At 40.8% G+C, this 18,214-nt stretch overlaps 1 protein-coding gene and 1 non-coding gene across 2 annotated transcripts in view; both read left to right on the top strand.

The window, feature by feature from the left end:
* The window catches only part of PDCD1LG2 (programmed cell death 1 ligand 2), a 50,448-nt gene extending 42,122 nt beyond the window's left edge, over positions 1-8,326 (top strand). The window contains exon 7 of the mRNA XM_007182300.2: positions 7,737-8,326. Coding sequence (XP_007182362.2) covers positions 7,737-7,742 — 6 coding nt within the window. The 3' untranslated portion in view covers positions 7,743-8,326. The remainder of the gene's footprint in view (positions 1-7,736) is intronic.
* Positions 8,327-17,852: 9,526 nt separating this feature from the next.
* On the top strand, positions 17,853-17,959 carry LOC114237957 (U6 spliceosomal RNA). The gene has a single exon (XR_003623403.1). It is a non-coding gene; the product is annotated as a U6 spliceosomal RNA (small nuclear RNA).
* The last annotated feature ends 255 nt before the right edge of the window (positions 17,960-18,214 follow it).

Genomic DNA, 18,214 nt, shown 5'->3' with positions numbered 1-18,214 from the left:
TTAAAAAGAGAAGTATGTGGCCATCTATTTTCTGGTCATTGGAGTTGTCCAAATGACCAGGGCTCTGTCTAATACCTGCTCATCCTTGTAGCTGCCACCCAGATTTTCATGCAGACTAACTATTTAGGGTTTTTTGTATATTTCAGCAGGATTTTTTTGTCAGCTCACTGCCTCTCAACCTTTCAGCAACAAAAGAACATCTGTGGCATCAGACTCTGCCACTTTAGGTATTTTGAAATAAAGAATATCTGAGTAGATCTAGAGGGGGGAAAAAAAACAAACTTGTAGTCAAAAATTACGTGATAAAATCAAACTACAGTTTTTGGAAATTACTTCTCAGTAAAATGAAGAGATTACATGAAATAGATTTGACTTATCTAATATCTTGTTTCCTTACCAACACCCAATGAGAAATTTTAAAATGTATAGATAGCTTTGGAAAGTCCCCTTGAGTGGAGCCGGCACACTCTGTGAGGTCCGATTCCCCCCACACTGTTTTCATCATCATGCCAGTCTCCTGTCTCTAGACTAGATCCAAACTCCTTTGCATGGCTTTTCAGGGCATCCTTCTCTCTCTCCTGTTCCCATGCCAAGCTCATTCCTACCTCTGTGCCTTTGCTCATGTTGTATCTTCTGCCTGGAATGCCCTCCCCATTCCTTCTTGCTGACCCAAATTCAAACTTCTTGCAGGATCTATCTTAATATAGAATAATAATTAGCATTATTATTGTTATAATGCCAGACCACTGTTCTAAACACTTTAGAGGTACTAACATTTAATCCTCACAGTAGCCCTATGAGGTATATACTTCCCCCCGCCATCTCCAGTCTTAGAGATGAGGAGATACTTGTGCAAGGCCATATGGCTAGTAAATACAAGGTCCAGTAAATGGACCCATGTATCCCAGTCCAGAGCCCACGCCTATACACTACACTGTACTCCCTTTCTTAATCTGTAAGACTCTCTCCCCCAACTCACCCATCTTTCTTTTTCCCTCTGCATTGTACACACAGTCTATACTACTCTTTTTTTTTTTTTTTTTTTTTGGCTGTGTTGGGTCTTCCTTTTCTGTGCAAGGGCTTTCTCTACTTGTGGCAAGCGGGGGCCACTCTCCATCGCGGTGCGCGGGCCTCTCACTGTCGCGGCCTCTCTTGTTGCGGAGCACAGGCTCCAGACGCGCAGGCTCAGTAGTTGTGGCTCACGGGCCTAGTTGCTCCGCGGCATGTGGGATCTTCCCAGACCAGGGCCTGAACCTGTGTCCCCTGCATTGGCAGGCAGATTCTCAACCATTGCGCCACCAGGGAAGCCCTATACTACTCTTAAGCACATGGTCACAGCATTATTTTCTGGCTGCTTCCAAGTGTACATATTTTATGTCTACTTAGTCAATGCAATGAAGTGAGATATTACTGTTAATGAAACTATTGGGTATTTGGTGTTTGTTTTATTGTCCATTTGTCAGTACTTCTTTTAGTTTATTCTGTTACAAATTTAAAGAAGGTGACTGATTTTGACCAAATTTGGCTCACTACTAAAAACTCCTGTTTTAGCTGAGTTTGCCAGCTCAAAAAAGAATAACTTATCATCATTTCTAGAACATCTGTAGTACTTTTAGTAGGCACCTATTAATGAGAATCAACCACAATTAACACTCTACTATCCACTGGTATGTATCAACAAAAAAAAGGTAGGTAAACTATAGCCAGGGGGTCAAATCCCCTCTTGTTTTTTTTTTTTTTTGATTTTTTTTTTAATTTTCTATTTTTTTAATGCTATTCTTGTCTGCTTACATTCTTCTTATGTATGTATGTATGTATGTATGTATGGCTTTGTTGGGTCTTCGTTTCTGTGTGAGGGCTTTCTCTAGTTGTGGCAAGCGGGGGCCACTCTTCATCGCGATGCGCGGGCCTCTCACCATCGCGGCCTCTCTTGTTGCGGAGCACAGGCTCCAGATGCGCAGGCTCAGTTATTGTGGCTCACGGGCCGAGTTGCTCCGCGGCATGTGGGATCTTCCCAGACCAGGGCTCGAACCCGCGTCCCCTGCATTGGCAGGCAGACTCTCAACCACTGCGCCACCAGGGAAGCCCCCCTCTTGTTTTTATAAACAAAATTTTTATTGAATTTTTATTGAAACTTAACCATGCTCATTGTTTTCATATTGTCACCACCCCCCCAAATTTCACACCCCTTCCTCTGCTTCTGATGGCAGAGTTGAGTAATTGCCACAGAGACCGTATAGCCCATAAAGTTTAAATTTTTTATAATCTGGCCCTTTACAGAAAAAGTTTGCTGACCCCTGACCTAGAGGCTCTTCCAGGCTTTGCACCTCCTCCCACCTTGATGTACTTTTTCCTGTAATAAGCGACCTAAGGCCACCCCCACTCTTACCTCAGCTTCATGAAGTCTGAAGACAGAGCCCACCGGGAAGTGCTTAGGCCCAGCCAGCTCGGGGCTGTCACTCTCCCACACGCATTCTCTGTCACCCCAGCTCTGCCTCACCCCCAAAACCACCCTGTGGGGACAGTGTTAGGTTCCAGGCTTTCCAGGAGCCATCCTGGGTCCTCACGTTCTTACTCAGCATCACCTCAGGAGATGAAGTCTTGGGACTTGCTCTGAGCATGTCCTTTGGACATACTTCATTTTTTAAATTTTAATTTTAATCTATTTTTATTTAAGTATAGTTGATTTATATTATTGTGTTAGTTTCAGTTGTACAGCAAAGTGATTCAGTAATACAGATATATATACTTTTTCAGATTCTTTTCCATTATAGGTTATTACAAGATATTGAATATAGTTCCCTGTGCTATACAGTAAATGCTTGTTGTTTATCTATTTTATACATAGTAGTGTGTATCTGTTAATCCTGTACTCCTAATTTATCCCTCCCTCCTGCCCCTTTGGTAACCAAAGGTTGTTTTCTATGTCTGTGAGTCTGTTTCTGTTTTGTAAATAAGTTCTTTTGTATTATTCTTTTTAGATTCCACATATAAGTGATATAATATGATATTTGTCTTTGTCTGACTTACTTCACTAAGTAAAGTAATCTCTAGGTCCACCCATGTTGCTGCAAATGACAATATTTCATTCTTTTTATGGCTGAGTAATAGTCCATTGTGTGTGTGTGTGTATATATATATATACATCCACACATACCACATCTTTTTAATCCATTCATCTATTGATGGACACTTAGGTTGCTTCCATGTCTTGGCTATTGCAAATAGTGTTGCTGTGAACATTGGGGTGCGTGTTGCACATACTTCTGGCAAGACTTTTATCTCTTGCTCTTGTGTACATACTAGGATTGCACTTCTCTGCGATTGATTAGTAGTTAAGTGTGGTCATGTGACTTGCTTTGGTCAACTAAATGTAAGCAAAAGTGATCTTTTTTACTTTGGGGTAGAAGATATAATAGGTAGTGTGTGCCTTGCCATATTTTCTTTTTCCATCTGCAACATTCAAGGTAGTGATTGCTACATCAGCCTGGGTTTCTGAGTAACTACAAATAACAGGGCCCCCTGCTGACCCTCAGTGGACATGGAGCGTGAGCAAGAATAAATCTTTGTTTATTATATTGAGATTTAAGAGTTGTTTGTTCCTGCAGCATAATTTAGTCTATCCTGACTGATACAACAGGGAAACAATAGACCATATGTTACCATTTAACATCCTATTTCTGAGAAATAATAATACAGAAAAATGCTTTCTATATTAAAAAAAAAGTAAGGTATAAAAATATACTCACCGTATAATTAATGCTCTATTTAAAAAATGTTTTAAATATACCCACCACACCCCCTTTCTCCCAAAAAGGTTAAGTAAAAACATTAAAATGTCCATGATCATTGTCTTTATGTTCTGGAAACTTGTATTGTTTTCTTCTTTTATGTTTCCTGAATTTTCTTTGTACTTTAATACATTTTTAAATATCCCAGTATCACTTTTAAGTACCCAGGGGTGCCTGTTAGATAAAGAAAGATGCTTTCTGAAGCCCTTTTAACCATCCGGCACTCACCTCTCAGTAGTCACATGCATTATACAGGGCTGTTCACTGGGTCCTCATCAACTTGAGGGAGAGAAATGCTATACCCCCCTTTCAGGGACACACACCAATGTCTTTGTTTCCTTTCAGAGATTCTTTGCCCAGCCAAGCTAGAAGGGATGGATACATGCTCCAAGAATGTAAGAGATGAGGTGATTTGCACAAGGTCATCTTATAACTTAGTGATGGAACTGGAGTCAGAGTTCAGGCTTCCTGAGTCCTCGTCTGTAGCACACTGCCCTTTCCATTTGTGGAAGTTCTTCTTGCAGCTAACTTTACTCACTTGTGATGCTGTTCAGGCCCATGACTTCTTGCTATTATGCAGGCAACCAAACTGTCAAGCAGTATAACTTGAGGAGTGGATTCTGATACCATAGATATGTATCATGCTTCCTTTAAAAAGAAAAAAAAAAAGAGTTATTCTAGTCATCAAACCATGCTTTCTTAGAGCTTCCAGACCATGTAGCCTGACTTCTCCACTTTAGAGATGGTGAGACTGGGGCTAAGGGATGTTAAGTGACTTTCTTGATGAAATAATAACAAAAAATAAATAAATAAAAGATCTTGTGATCCCCAGTATAACACTATTTATTTATTCATTCATTCGTTCACTCTAAAACATGTATTGTGTCTGCTATTTGAAAGACTCTGTGTCAGGTAGGCCATGTGAGAATTATAAGGATGAATTAAGCACATGAGTCATCCAAGAGTCTTACAATGAAGTATTGGAGATGAGGTACTCAAAAAACTGTTCTCATTGCCATAGTTTGGGTTAAAATTAAAATAAAAGAGGCCAGCTTTCTGTATACCCCCTAGTAATTGATCCAATCTCTACATTTTGTTTTATTTTGTTGTTTTACTTGAGTCTCTTGTCTTCCCCCTAAGAACTTCCACCTGAGAACTGACCACAACCTTGGCATTCCGTCATGGCACCATGGATGTGTCTCCTTTCCCCCTTCCTACTCCAGTGGTTCCCAATCTTTTTTTATAAGCCTTTAAAAAGGAGATATTAGAAAGAAAACCTATATACACTGAGTAGGAAAAGTTTGAGTCATCTTCCTATGTTCCTCCTTTACTCTCACACTACTATCACACTCAAACACATCTGACACCAGATGTGTGGAGGTTTTCCCCACACCAAGCAATTCTCTGCCTCACCAGGTGAGTGTCCTACAATTTAACTTAATTCTGACACTACCTACCTGGCGATAGCTTGAGATCCCACAGGTTCAGGGCTCTGTCCCACAAGACTGCTCCCACCCTACTTCAGATGCCAATCATGAATTCAGGTTGTCACCTGTACTTCTGACCAATCAGCTATAAATCTGAGATTCTCACGCCCTTCTCCTTGGGTTCAACTAATTTGCTAGAGCCGTTCACAGAGCTCAGGAAAATAGTTTACTTAGGTTTACCAGTTCATTACAAAAGGATATGATAAAGCATACAGATGAACATCCAGGTGGAAGAAATGTGTAGGGCAAAGTACTTGGGAAGGGGCACACACGGCTTCCATGCTCTCTCCATGTGCCACTCTCCCAGCCCCTCCACATGTTCACCAATCCAGAAACTCTTCAAAACCCTTTCTTTGGGGATTTTTAATGGCATGATGAATCATTAACTCCATTTTTAGCCCCTCTGCCCTCTCTGCAGAATAGGGGGTGGGGCTGAAAATTCCAAACTTCTAATTATGGCTTAGTCTTTGTGGTGACCAGCAGCCCACCAAGAGTCACCTCACTAGACCAAAAGACATTGCTACCACCCAGGAAAGTCCAAGGGATTTAGGAGCTCTGTATCAGGAACCAGGACCAAATATTAGAAGAAAAGATGCTCTTAGTGCTCTTATCACTTAGGAAATTACAAAGGTTTTAGGAACTCTGTGCCAGGAATCGGGGGCAGAGACCAATATATATATTTTCTATTATCTCACAAAAGCAGATTAAAACAGTGGCAGAATTGGGGTAGAGGATATAAAGACCCTTCCATAGGTCCCTGCAAAGACTTCTAAGGTACCTTGTGCTTCTTGGAACATATTTGGAAAATCATGTAGTAGAAGTGATCTTCTATGATCACTTTATTCTGAAGCCCACCTTATTTATCTAGCCACAGAATCCCCAGAAATGCCCACCCCACATCATGCTTCCTTTCCACACAGAGCACAGCTGTCCCAGGGAGGGAGGAGGGGCTGGAGGCATCAGGAATAGCCTCACTCACCGGTGCTCATAGATTTTTAATGGTGTGAGAAGTCTTTGTGTTTTTTATGGTTCTCTATGGCTTTCAAGAGGTACACATAATGCACAAAAGTTCAGAGACAGGGGGAAAAATACCACTTTAGTCTGGGGATAATCAGGGAGGAGGAAAGGTTTCATGGAGGAGGTGACATTTGAGCCAGGCAGAAACAGAAATAGCAGACTATTCTAGATAGAGGGGACATGGGAGGGAAGGCAGAGAGACCAGAAGACATGAGGCATCTGAAGGAAAAGGCATGTGATCCTCATTTGGCAAGAGCCAGGTGTAGGGGCTTCCCTGGTGGTGCAGTGGTTGAGAATCTACCTGCCAATGCAGGGGACACGGGTTCGAGCCCTGGTCTGGGAAGATCCCATGTGCCGCGGAGCAACTAGGCCCGTGAGCCACAATTACTGAGCCTGCGCGTCTGGAGCCTGTGCTCCGCAACAAGGGAGGCCGCGATAATGAGAGGCCCGTGCACCGCGATGAAGAGTGGCCCCCACTTGCCGCAACTAGAGAAAGCCCTCGCACAGAAACGAAGACCCAACACAGCCATAAATAAATAAATAAATAAAATAAAAATTAAAAAAAAAAAAAAAAGAGCCAGGTGTGGGATAAGGGGAAAGATTGTTGGGGGCCATATCGTGAGCCATGAATTCTGGGCAAAGGAGATTAGATTTTACTCACCAGGCGTGGGTGCCTTGGTCAGGTCTCAGCAGGAGGCAGAGGGTACATACAGGGTGGGTAACTGAGGCAAGTTTACAAGTTTTTACCTTTACAAAGACATGAGCAGGATGAGGGGAAACCAGTGAGGGATACTGGGCATCCTGAGACTAGCAAGAGCAGGCACCAGTGACTGAGCCTCAGCCTGAAGGGGAAAGGGGAGGGAGCAGTTACCAGAACACTGGTGAGAACAGCAATGGGAAAGGGCTGCCCACTGGAGCTGTGGGCTTTAACGGAGGAATAAAACTGACCTGCAAACTGTCCAGAAGGTGGCTGAGGAAGAGATACTCCAACCTCACCCTCCTATCCCCGATGCAATCTCCTTTCTCCCCTGAACTGAGGGAATGGAAACCAGAGGGAAGAAAGGCCAGTGATGCAATCCTGGAGTATGAACAGGACAGAGCAGGGTGGAGAGAGCATCTGCAGGAACAAACAGAAATATCTGGCACAATCGGAATTCTAAAAGGTCTGAATAGGGAAGCCCCAAGAACTTTGCTCCAGTATTGCTGAGCTGACTACAGCCCAGAGTACGGAAGAGAGAAGCCTCTTGCCACAGGTCTGGAGAGAAAGGCTGAAGATTTAGACTAGGGCAATGGTCGAGGGGGTGGAAAGAAAGATTTAAGCCATGCTGCCTTTTGAGTGTTTTTTTCTAACTCCAGTTTTCTCACTCCAATCTGATTTTGAGAGGTTATGTATTTTCTGGTCAGAAAAACGATTTTCCTATTTGTGGACTTTTCTCCCCAGATTTGAATCTGTGGCCTGATGAGCTGGAGTGACCTGATGGGACATCCTCAAGAAACTTCTAGACTCTGAACAAGAATCCCTTGGCCTGCAGAGCTTGTTGTGTGCCCTTTTCAAATGCCTTTGTGTGAGCCAGCACTTTAATCTGGAGACTGCAGCAAGACTAGGCAGCACCTGCCAAGGTGTACTTACGGAAGTCAGGCAGCCACCTCTCCACTGATCCGGGCTCTCACTCCTGCAGCCCGTGGCTCCAAGCACACACTACTGCAGTTTAGAAAAAGACCACACTGGATGCTGGACCCCAGTGAGTGTCCTCAGGCTCTTTGTTGCTTCAAAACAAAAGGAATTATTTCCCCCTAAGTTTCCAAAGTGATTTCGAGAAGCAGAGACCAGTGGAAATTTCCAGTTACAGAAGTGGACAGATTGCCAGTAGAGTTACTTTTATCTGTAGTTTCCTCTGGATACTGGACAAGCCTATTGAGCTGGCGAGCTCACAGATAGGGCTTTATACAAAGTCAAGCCATAATTGACATGTTTTATGGCTTACAGGAATCTTGAAAGCATCTGAGTTGTTCTAATGAAGTATTTAAGCATTTAAGTACACAGAGTGGTCAACTACAAATTGTGGGAAAAAGCCATTGAGTATTATTTGTGAGGTCTGAATCACAAAGCGTTGGTTTTAACCTGTAATGGCACCATATTGAATGGTGCTTTTTTTTTTTTTAACTACATCCGTCCTTCAAAAAATTCTGTCTCCTTAACCTCAGAAGCCAATGATACACATTTTAAATTTTGGCATGCTAATATGCTATTTCTGCAAAGATTTCAGATGAGTAGCCATGATGGTCAAAGCCCCAGACTAAGTCTCCTTTCCTAGCCCTCTATATGACTTTAAACTTAACCTTTCAGTGGCTCAGGTTCTAGGTCTGTGATACGGTGATACTCACTAGCTGAGGCCTTTGATGGTCAGCACTAGAAATCCTGTGAGATCCCATTATGGGTGTGTCAAGGAGGAGGGTAACTGGACATGGTGACATCAAGCTAATCATGTTAAATTTGGTCTTTGTGCTGGGACCACAAAGCTCAGGACATTAGTTGACCCCTAAACTATCCGAATGTAAACATTATCAAGCATAACAGATGGATGAGTGGGCCTGAAGCAAACTCTTTAACTGGTGTACAGACTAAGAATAATTTTAGGTTTATGGGAATGAAGGGGTGTGAAAGTGAGTAACACACAAATAATGTAACATCTCAGTTTCTTCTATACACGTCAAAGAATGCCGCTGAAGAATAAAACTCAATTGTTTATTCTTCAGCGTGTTCTGATGTTCTACTTTTGGCTAAGTGGTTTCCTCAGGGCCCATCCAGGTCAGTAGGTTTAATGTTCCATCAGGCCAGTTGGCTCCCATAGGTTTAAAAGCCTTTGAGGCACACTCAGATGCCCTTTTCAGAAGGCAGGGTCCCATGTTTTGGTCTGGGGTCCCTGCTGGAGAAGCAACACCTCCTAAGGCTGCAGAGATCAGAGCAGGCAGACAAGGCCTTCTCCCTGAAGAAGCAAGTCTCTCCATGCTGTGCCCCGCCTCCCCACAGGTATGTGGTTGGCATGCTGCATCCTTGGGTGGTAATATTTAACTCTATTAGGAACCCGGTGGCATAATGGTTTCTGTCAAAATACCACCATCTTTAGTCCTATATTGGGGCTATTTTCTAAAATACCAAATAGGGCCAGGGCTCCCTACCTCCAATATCCCGAAATTCAGGGTTCTTTGGGGAGGAAGACCATTAGGCATTGTGTCCTAGTGGGAGGAACGTTCTACACTACAGCCTACAGTCATAACGTCTAACATTTACCAAGTACTTACTATATGCCCGATATTGTTTAGCGTTTTATACATATCATTGGAATGCGTTCTCTCAAAACCCTCTGAAAAAGGCACTATTTATGTCTCCATTTTAAAGATAAGGAAACTGAGGCACAGAGAGTTTAAGAAATTTGGTTAAGGCTGCCTGTTTCGTTTGGAAGCGATAGAGCTAGGGCAATGAAACCATATTCATTATACCCCACCATGTGTCCTGATTTCCTACCCGATGGGACTTTAAGGTGGGATTTTACTGGTTACATACACCATGTGGTCTTTTTTTGCTGGCCTAGGATTAATTTCACTCTTACTTTTTCCAAAGAGGCACTACAGGAGGGTGGGTGGAGGAGAGGCTCTGACATCAGAGATTCCAACCCCAACTCAACTATATATGAATTATACAACTTTGCATGTATCATTTGATCTCTCTAACCATCAGTTTCCTTATCTAAAAGATGAATACAGTCATCCCTTGGTATCTGCAGGGGATTGGCTCCAGGACCCCCTCAGATACCAAGTCTGTGGATGTTCAAGTCCCTTATATAAAATAGTGCCGTATTTTTGTATAACCTATACACATCCTCCCATATATTTTAAATCATCTCCAGACTACTTATAATACCCAGCGAATGTAAATGCTTAAGTGAATAGCTGTAAATACAAAGTAAATGCTATGTAATAGTTGCTGGTACACGGCAAATTCAAGTTCTGCTTTTTGGAACTTCCTTCAATTTTTTTTTCTAATATTTTCAGTCCTCAGTTGGTTGACTTCCTAGATGTGGAACCTGTGGATATGAGGGGCCAGCTGTAATATAAGAAAGGTAGTTAACATCTTCCTTTATCAGGCACTTAGCTTATACAGCACATGGTAAATACCTGTTAAATAACAAGTATCATCGGTAATCCCTGATGTACCAGCCACTATTTCTTGCCAAACGGGCAGTGTCCTGACACTATTAAGCTAATCTGTCTGCAGAATATTTCTCCTGAATCCTAGCCCTAGGGGAGAAGTGAGTTATGCTCCAAGGATTTCCAGCCAAGGGGTTTTGTGTCCCCAGGCTCTTCTGTACATGCCGAATTCTCCAGCTAAGTCAAAGGGCTCACCAGTCCTCCAGTATGCCTTGTGCTGTCCCCTTCACCTAGAACATCTCCTTTCTGGGACCTCAATTCTCCCTTGCAAAACCCTATCCATCCGTCAGATGCCAGCTCTGCCAGTGAATATTTTCTGTTTTTCTCCAGTTGAATATGAGCTCTCTTTACTTTGGGCAGAGCAGTGTTTTCTTTGTCCCTCTCTAAAGCAGTTACCATTTTCAGTTTTGAATCATGAGGACTTAAGCACATTTTATATCTTCCCCTTAGACTATAAGCTCCTGGAGAGCAAGGAGAGAGTGAGATTTTGTCATTCCTGCAGCATCTTGTATGTGATAGATGCCTCATGCATGATTGGCTCTGAGACTGATTATAATATTAGAGAATATGGCTACACTTAACATTCTTACTTATTATGACCTTACTATGATTGGCTGAAAAATATATGATGGCAATCCTCAAAACAAAAGAGCTAGATGAGTTCTAAGTCTTTTTTGAAAAAGTACCTTTTACAAAGAAAGCAAAAATAGCATTTGGGAGAGTTTGAGGAATTGAGAAAGATCAAACAAACAAAAATCACCTATGATCTCATCATCCAAGCACAAGTATTTTCATTTTTGTTGTTAGCATTTGCTCTTCTTCCAGACATGTACATAATTTTGGCTATCGTTGTTAGCATGTCATTTTCTGTCCTTTTTTTCAAATTTGTCACTGTGTATAAGTTCGCAGCTATGTTGCTGACTAGTCTTCCTAATTATCATTTTTAATGGCTGCATGGGTTACAGATCTATGATGAACTGGAACTGGGCCCAAACTCCACTTATCACCTGATCACTCTAAACCCCTATTTTGACCCCTGGATCACAGTGGTATTTGGGGTTCCTACGAATTAGTGTCATTTCAGAGCAGTGTTTTGGAATTCCTGAGAAGCTTGGGTATTTCCATTTCCCCCAATGCACAGACACCTTAGTAAATGACTTTACATTCCTTTGGGGATGGCTTGGAGGAAGATCTATGGCAATTATTTGCGGCATTGTTGCACAGTCCTTTCTTAAGGGGTCCAATTCTCCTCTTCATCCAGGAGCTTCAGATCTGTGAACTGGTAGGGTCTGGGAATTGGGGAAGAAGCTATGATTCTCAGTTGTAATAATTCAAGTCAGATTTCTACCATATAGATCAAGTAGTGCTTTGGTAGTTCAGCCACCTATGTCTTAGCCACCCCCCACCAAAGATTCCTGTGAGTAAAAAATTCTGATTGCCACTCTGGGATCCCATCATCTCCACTGAAATCAGGAAGCCCATCTCAAGGGCAGCATTACCCAGCATTAACCTCAGCCTACAGAAAACAGCTACCTGCTGGGGCTCCCTCACTAATGCATTTCTCAGTGCTTTAGTGAAGGAAACATTCCTTGGACCCTCTCAAGATGAGGAAAGACACTCAGGTTACACATGATAAATTACTCCATTATTCCTATCTCCCTAAGCCTTTAGAATCCTTCCTGAACATTATTCCAGAGAAATTCTATCAAGTCAACATCATTGAATATATTGCTGATCACAGGTTTCAGCCAGCCAACCAAGCAAACACAGCCACTCCCATCTTCTCAAATTCATACATTTGTTTCACCTAGCTTTTGCTGTATAACAAAACTTAGTGGCTTATTTTTATCACTTATGCTTTTATGATTTTGTGGGTTAGCAATTTGGGCTGGGCTCAGCTGGGGCACTTCTTCTTTACATGTTGTCAGCTGGGCTCACTCATGCGTTTGCAGTCAGTCTGGCAGTTTGACATATTGGCTGGAGGATGCTTGTCTGAGCTGGCCTTACATGTCTTGGAGTTGGTGCTGGTTAATTGGGCCATGCGTCTCCAGCAGGTTAGTCGAGGTTTCTTCAACATGGAAGCTGGTTCAAAACAGGAAAAAAGAGGCAAGTCCCAACATGCAAGGGCTTTTCAGGTTTCTGTTTGCATCACATTTGCTAATGTCTCAAAACAAGTCAAAACAAGTCAAACAGCCATGCCAAAAAGTCAGTGTGGAAGGGGTTACATGAGGGCATGATATACAGAGTGGCATGATTCTCTGGGGGCTATTGTTGTAACGATTTACCATAGCATTAAGTCCAAAAATCTATAGAAAGTGTATTATATCAGGGCTACATAAATTTGGCCCCAACCCAATGTTATATTCTGTTCTCCTTGGTCTGATACCTTAGAATCCATCCTCTGTTATATTAGATAGGTTTCTTCTGATATAAATTTAACCAAATCATGTTATTCTTTTGGAGTATAAGCTTTTTCCTCCTGAACAAGACTCTGCCCTTCTCCCCCTGAATATGCTGGGATCTGACTCTAGATAAAAGACTGAAGGCTATGAGAGTCGGGAGCAAAAGAGTTTAAAATGAATAGGGATCTCCATGCAAGACAACTGCCTCATATATGGTCATTACAGGTTTTCAAGCAAAGGAAGGCTAGTATCATCAAATAGGAAATGAGAGGCTTATTCCACTATCAAGGGAAGCTCAGGGATACATGGGTGATTCAAGATTCTCAGCTTCATCCAAGACCACTCAAATGTTTCCATTCCTACTCTCACAGTCCTATCCCTTCCAAATTACTGCCTAAACTTTGACATGTGAGATTTGGCCAGTCTGTGGATGCTTAGTTTGGGTCTGATTTTTTTAGACATGTCTGTCCTTTATGTAGAGGGAATAAGAGATACTCTTAGGGGCAAGCTTAGGAGCCCTCTGATGCTCTGAAGATGATTTGAGCTGAAAGATCTGCACTTGTTATTTTCTTCCTGCAAGCACCATAGCACAGTCAGAAGTAGCCGTCTCACCTTACATTCCTTACAATCATCTTCACAGCCATAATGATCACACACAGCAGTTACTGATCTCCAAAAGCCAGCCTCCCAGTGGCACTCAAACCTGGGAAGAATAGAAGATAATTTAATAAATCATGAAGCCATTACATGCCATAAATTACCACTTCCCATTTTCCATTGGTGAAGAGCTCAGCTCTGAGTTCAAAGTGAATCAATCCAGAATCCTGGTTTGAAAGTCTGTTTCCTAGGACCACTCCTAGTATCAAATACTGTATCAGCCAGGGCTCAATAAGGAAAATAGGGTGTACTTAATATAAGGAATTGGTTATAAAAATATTAGAAGGCAGAAAGAGCAAAAAGTGATACCAAAGAAACCCAAATGTTAGAACTGCAGAGAACAGCTACCTTTCTGCTGTCTGCTGCTACAGACACATTCAGGAACTGGAAATAAGAGGGAATTCTCCCCCTCCCACATTCCAGTCCCCTAGGATTTCCCATTTATTGAACAGGAAGCCAGCTGGCAACGAAGGCTGATAAATGAGGTTTACTGAATCAAGGCCCTAGCACCGACAGAGCAGAGTAGAGGAAGGTAGGCTTGGAACTAAGAACAGGAGGTAAATAAACAACCTGTTCCTGAATCAGAACTTATCTGGGTAATGGAGATGTATTCCTTGAGAGAGGAAAATACAGAGATGATGAATTCCAATTAGACTGTAGCACAAGGAACTTTCTTAAACTTTGTGGCATCTCACCATGTAACAAGGGCCTATTATGTATTTCTTGATTAATTGAAAAGAAAATAGCAACTGGGAACTGATTTGGCCATGAGTTTTGGACAAAATTATTTTTAAATGCACTTTGTAGAAGAATTTATATCAGTTGTACCATTTGGTTACAAGTGAAAGAAAACCTGATGCAAACTGGCTTAAATTAAAAAGCAGAATATGTCAGCTTATGTTAACTGAAGAGCCAAAGGTGCAGCTGGGCACAGGGGTCTAACAGTGTCTTCAGGATCCAGGTTCTTTTCACAATCTCTTCACACTGTTTCCCTTTTTGTTGACTCTACTTTCAAAAGACGTCTCCCCCCATGATCGCAAGTTGGTTGCAGTAGTTACTAAACCTTCCATGTTCAAATCCACAAGAAAAAAAAAGCCATTTTTTCCAGCATTCACAGCAAAGTCAAATATTAACTCTGGATAAGTTTATGTCATATGCCCTCTCCTAAACCAGTCACTGGAAGGACAAAAAAGAATATGTGAGTGATGTCTTAAGTCTGGAGCTCCACTCAGTACATATGAACTGAAAGTGGGGAATGCAATAGGTCCCCAAATTAGGAATGGCTGCTGGAGAGGAAACATCAATGTCCACTATCAAAGCCATTTATTTAATCAGTCAACAATTGATGAGCTCTTACTATCCACAAGGCTCTGGGGATTTAAGATGGCTAAATCATGGTCTTTATCTTCAAGGAGTTCACCACTATACTGGGAAGACAAAGATGAATGTAACCCTGGTGTCTGCTAGATGTTGGGACAGATGCATAAGAATCCTAGTGATGTCCTTTGTGCTGAGATGTTGGAAGTGCCCAAATGTATCTGTGGGCTTTTCCTGGAATGTATAGCATAAGACATCAGAAGCCTATTCTAAGAAAAGTATTACTATCATATAAGACCTTTGAGGAAAAATACTTCCAAAACATCACATTTTCAAAACTTGATCATCCTGCCTTTTCTGATGATATACTTCCTACCTATATGGGATTTAGATGTGTTAAAATGCTGGGAAGGGTTTGGACTATATGTTCCTCCTTGTGTTGAGCTTGAAACATTAGATTAACGGTGTCATAGTGCCAGTGGCCATCATGAGGTTAATTGTTTATCATTATAGATAACTTTCAAACCATGTGTCAGACATTGTTCTATTTGCTTTACACATATCACCTCATTTAAAATTCACAATTCAATGAAATAGAGACAATGTCTCTATTTTACCCGCAAGCAAACTAAAGCCCAGTGAAATTAAACAAATTGCTCATGTCACATAGCAGAGCAAGATCTTAAGATTCTGCAAGCCAGCCATGATCCTAGACCTGTAACACAGTCAAGCTCTCATCATATGGTATTTTGTAATTACATATGTGTTTGGTTTTCTTCAAAAGCCTGCATCGTGCTTAGGAACAGGAACTGGATTTTTATTCATTTATGTAGTCCCAGAACCCAATACAATATTGGCACATAGAAGATACTTAACAAATACTGTGGAATTGAATTGAAGGCAAATGCATGGAGTCTAGGAAAGAGAGGCCAGTGTGGAAAAGTGTGATGGTGAATCCCAAGCACATCCAGCGGAAAGGGGTCCCTGTCCCTCCAGCACATGCATTGCTACCACCTGTCTGGTCTATCCCTCCAGTGGTGATGGATGCATCCGATTCACATAGCTTGATGACATCAGCCATTAAAATCATCCCAGCCACCGTCCCCCCTTCCTACCCCATCCTGATTCTCTGGTTACTGAGCAAACTGATTATAATTTGACTTTTCATATAGATTCTCTATGGGAATAGAATGTTCTGAAGCAATTTCTGATCTGCACATTAATAGTATTTCTTATTATAGAAAAGTCCTAGGAATTTGGTTAGCATGATCCAGTTTTTTAGTCTGATTCTGAGTGTACTGACAAAATCAGTTTTCTGGACCTTTAAGGTAAGACCTTGGTGATGCCCATAAGAAATTTTTTCTGTAAGGATGCTTATGGTGGTCATCAGCTGCATCTTGTCTATAACTGTGTATTCTCAAAAGCAGGCTCCACTTAGGAGAAGCAAACTCAAAGACAGCAGCATGTTTTCTGCTCATTTCTGTTTGTTCTATAAAAATAGAATTCCATTTTAAAGCAGAACAGCTGCAAGAAGTACAGAGGAAGCAACTGATGCCTGAAATTTTGTGTTGTGCAGATTGAAGTGGAATATAGTCAGGCTGCTGGTCAAATCAGGCAACATGCCAGTGTCTCAGTTCTCCTTGCTTTAAAATTCAAAAAATGAAAGGCTCAACTTACAGGTCATTTAAAATTTAAATTAAAACAAAACTTAAGTGGGCCTTTTAAATCATTACATTGGCAAAAGGTTTTTAAAATTATAATGCATAATGCTCCAGAACACGTTAAATTGATAGTCTCATAAGTTGTTAGTGGTCATATAAATCAGTACAATTTTTTTTGGAAGGTGATTTGTCTACAGAACAGAGGTCTTACAGTTTGTCATACCATTTGTTTGAGGAATTCTGCAGTATGTAAATCTACTCTAACCTGAGAAAATAGTCAAAAAATATAGAAAAAGTTATAGACGTGGAGAGGTTCATTGTAAATATAAATATATAATTTTTTAAAAAGCTTTGCCATAACACTGAGAAAAAAAGAAACGTACAAAACTCTATACTTGCTTAGATTACTCTTAAGTTTTAAAAAAATGAACTCAAAAAAAAAAAATAGTGCTTGGATATATAGCAAGATTCATGTCAAGATTCATACTTTTACCCAAAAATACCATTCCAAGGATTTTCTTAAAGGAAATCCATAGACTAAAATGAAATAGGTATTATATGAAAAAGTACATTACAGTGTTATCTATGGCCCCAAACTGGAACTAACCTGTCAAACAGAAGTGAATTAGTCATAGTCATAGTGACTGGTATTTGCATTACAGACTAGATAGTAATCTAGTCATAAAGATGACAGTTATAAAGATTATGTAGAAATATGAAATAATTATGATATAATTTTAAGTAGAAAAATAGTTTCTATATATTGAGCACTTACCATGAGCCTGTCACTATGTTGCTCATTTTATACACATTATCTCTTTTCGTGCTCACAGAACCTGAGGAGTAGGTAGAGTGCTATCCTCAGAGACAGAGAAGAAAATTGAGACAAAGTTGCTTAGTAATTTTCCCTAGTTCACAGAGTTCATACAGCCGGTATTCAAACCTAAGCTAACTGATATCAAAGCCATTTCTCCTTATCCAACATGCTGTAAAAGCCCTAGACACCTGAAGATAATAAGCAAAGGTTAATATAATATATATATGGAGAGAGAGAGAAAAAAATCAGAGTGGAGCAATGGTGTGGGTGGTCTTATAATAATTGTTTCCTTTCTATTACAATGTTAAGTCCAAACAAACAAAAAAGTAAATAAATAAAATTGTAAAAGTGAGAATGGGACAAAAGGCTGGAAAGAAGTATACTAAAGTATTGATAGGGTTTTGTTAAAGAGGTAGAGTTTGGTGTAATTTCCCCCTTTTCTCTATTTTGCAAGAGTTTTTGGTAATGTATAGTACTTTTGTAAAATATTTTAAGTGCTCACTTCAGCAGCACATATGCTAAAATTGGAAAGATTCAGAGAAGGTTAGCATGGCCCCTGCACAAGGATGACACACAATTTCATGAAGCATTTCATATATAGATCGATATCGATATATATCGATATATATCTATATGTCCTCTGTGATATGGAATCCAGAGCTCTGTAAAGCTTATTGATCATTGAAACACTGTGATGTTCAGAAACAGCAGTGGTATTCCTGGCAGTATAAGTGTTATTAGGAATACAGTATATCTGTCATTCCTTTCAAAAATTCTGTGGGTTAATTTCCATAGAGTCCTTTTTTTTTTTAAAGGTTTGAGAAGAAAATCTAAAAGCTCATGTTCCTTCCTTCTT

Source organism: Balaenoptera acutorostrata, chromosome 6 (assembly GCF_949987535.1).
Source record: "Balaenoptera acutorostrata chromosome 6, mBalAcu1.1, whole genome shotgun sequence".
In the NCBI taxonomy this organism is placed as follows: domain Eukaryota; kingdom Metazoa; phylum Chordata; class Mammalia; order Artiodactyla; family Balaenopteridae; genus Balaenoptera; species Balaenoptera acutorostrata.
Note: the sequence above shows the minus strand (reverse complement) of the source record. Positions and strands in the feature narration are given on the sequence as shown.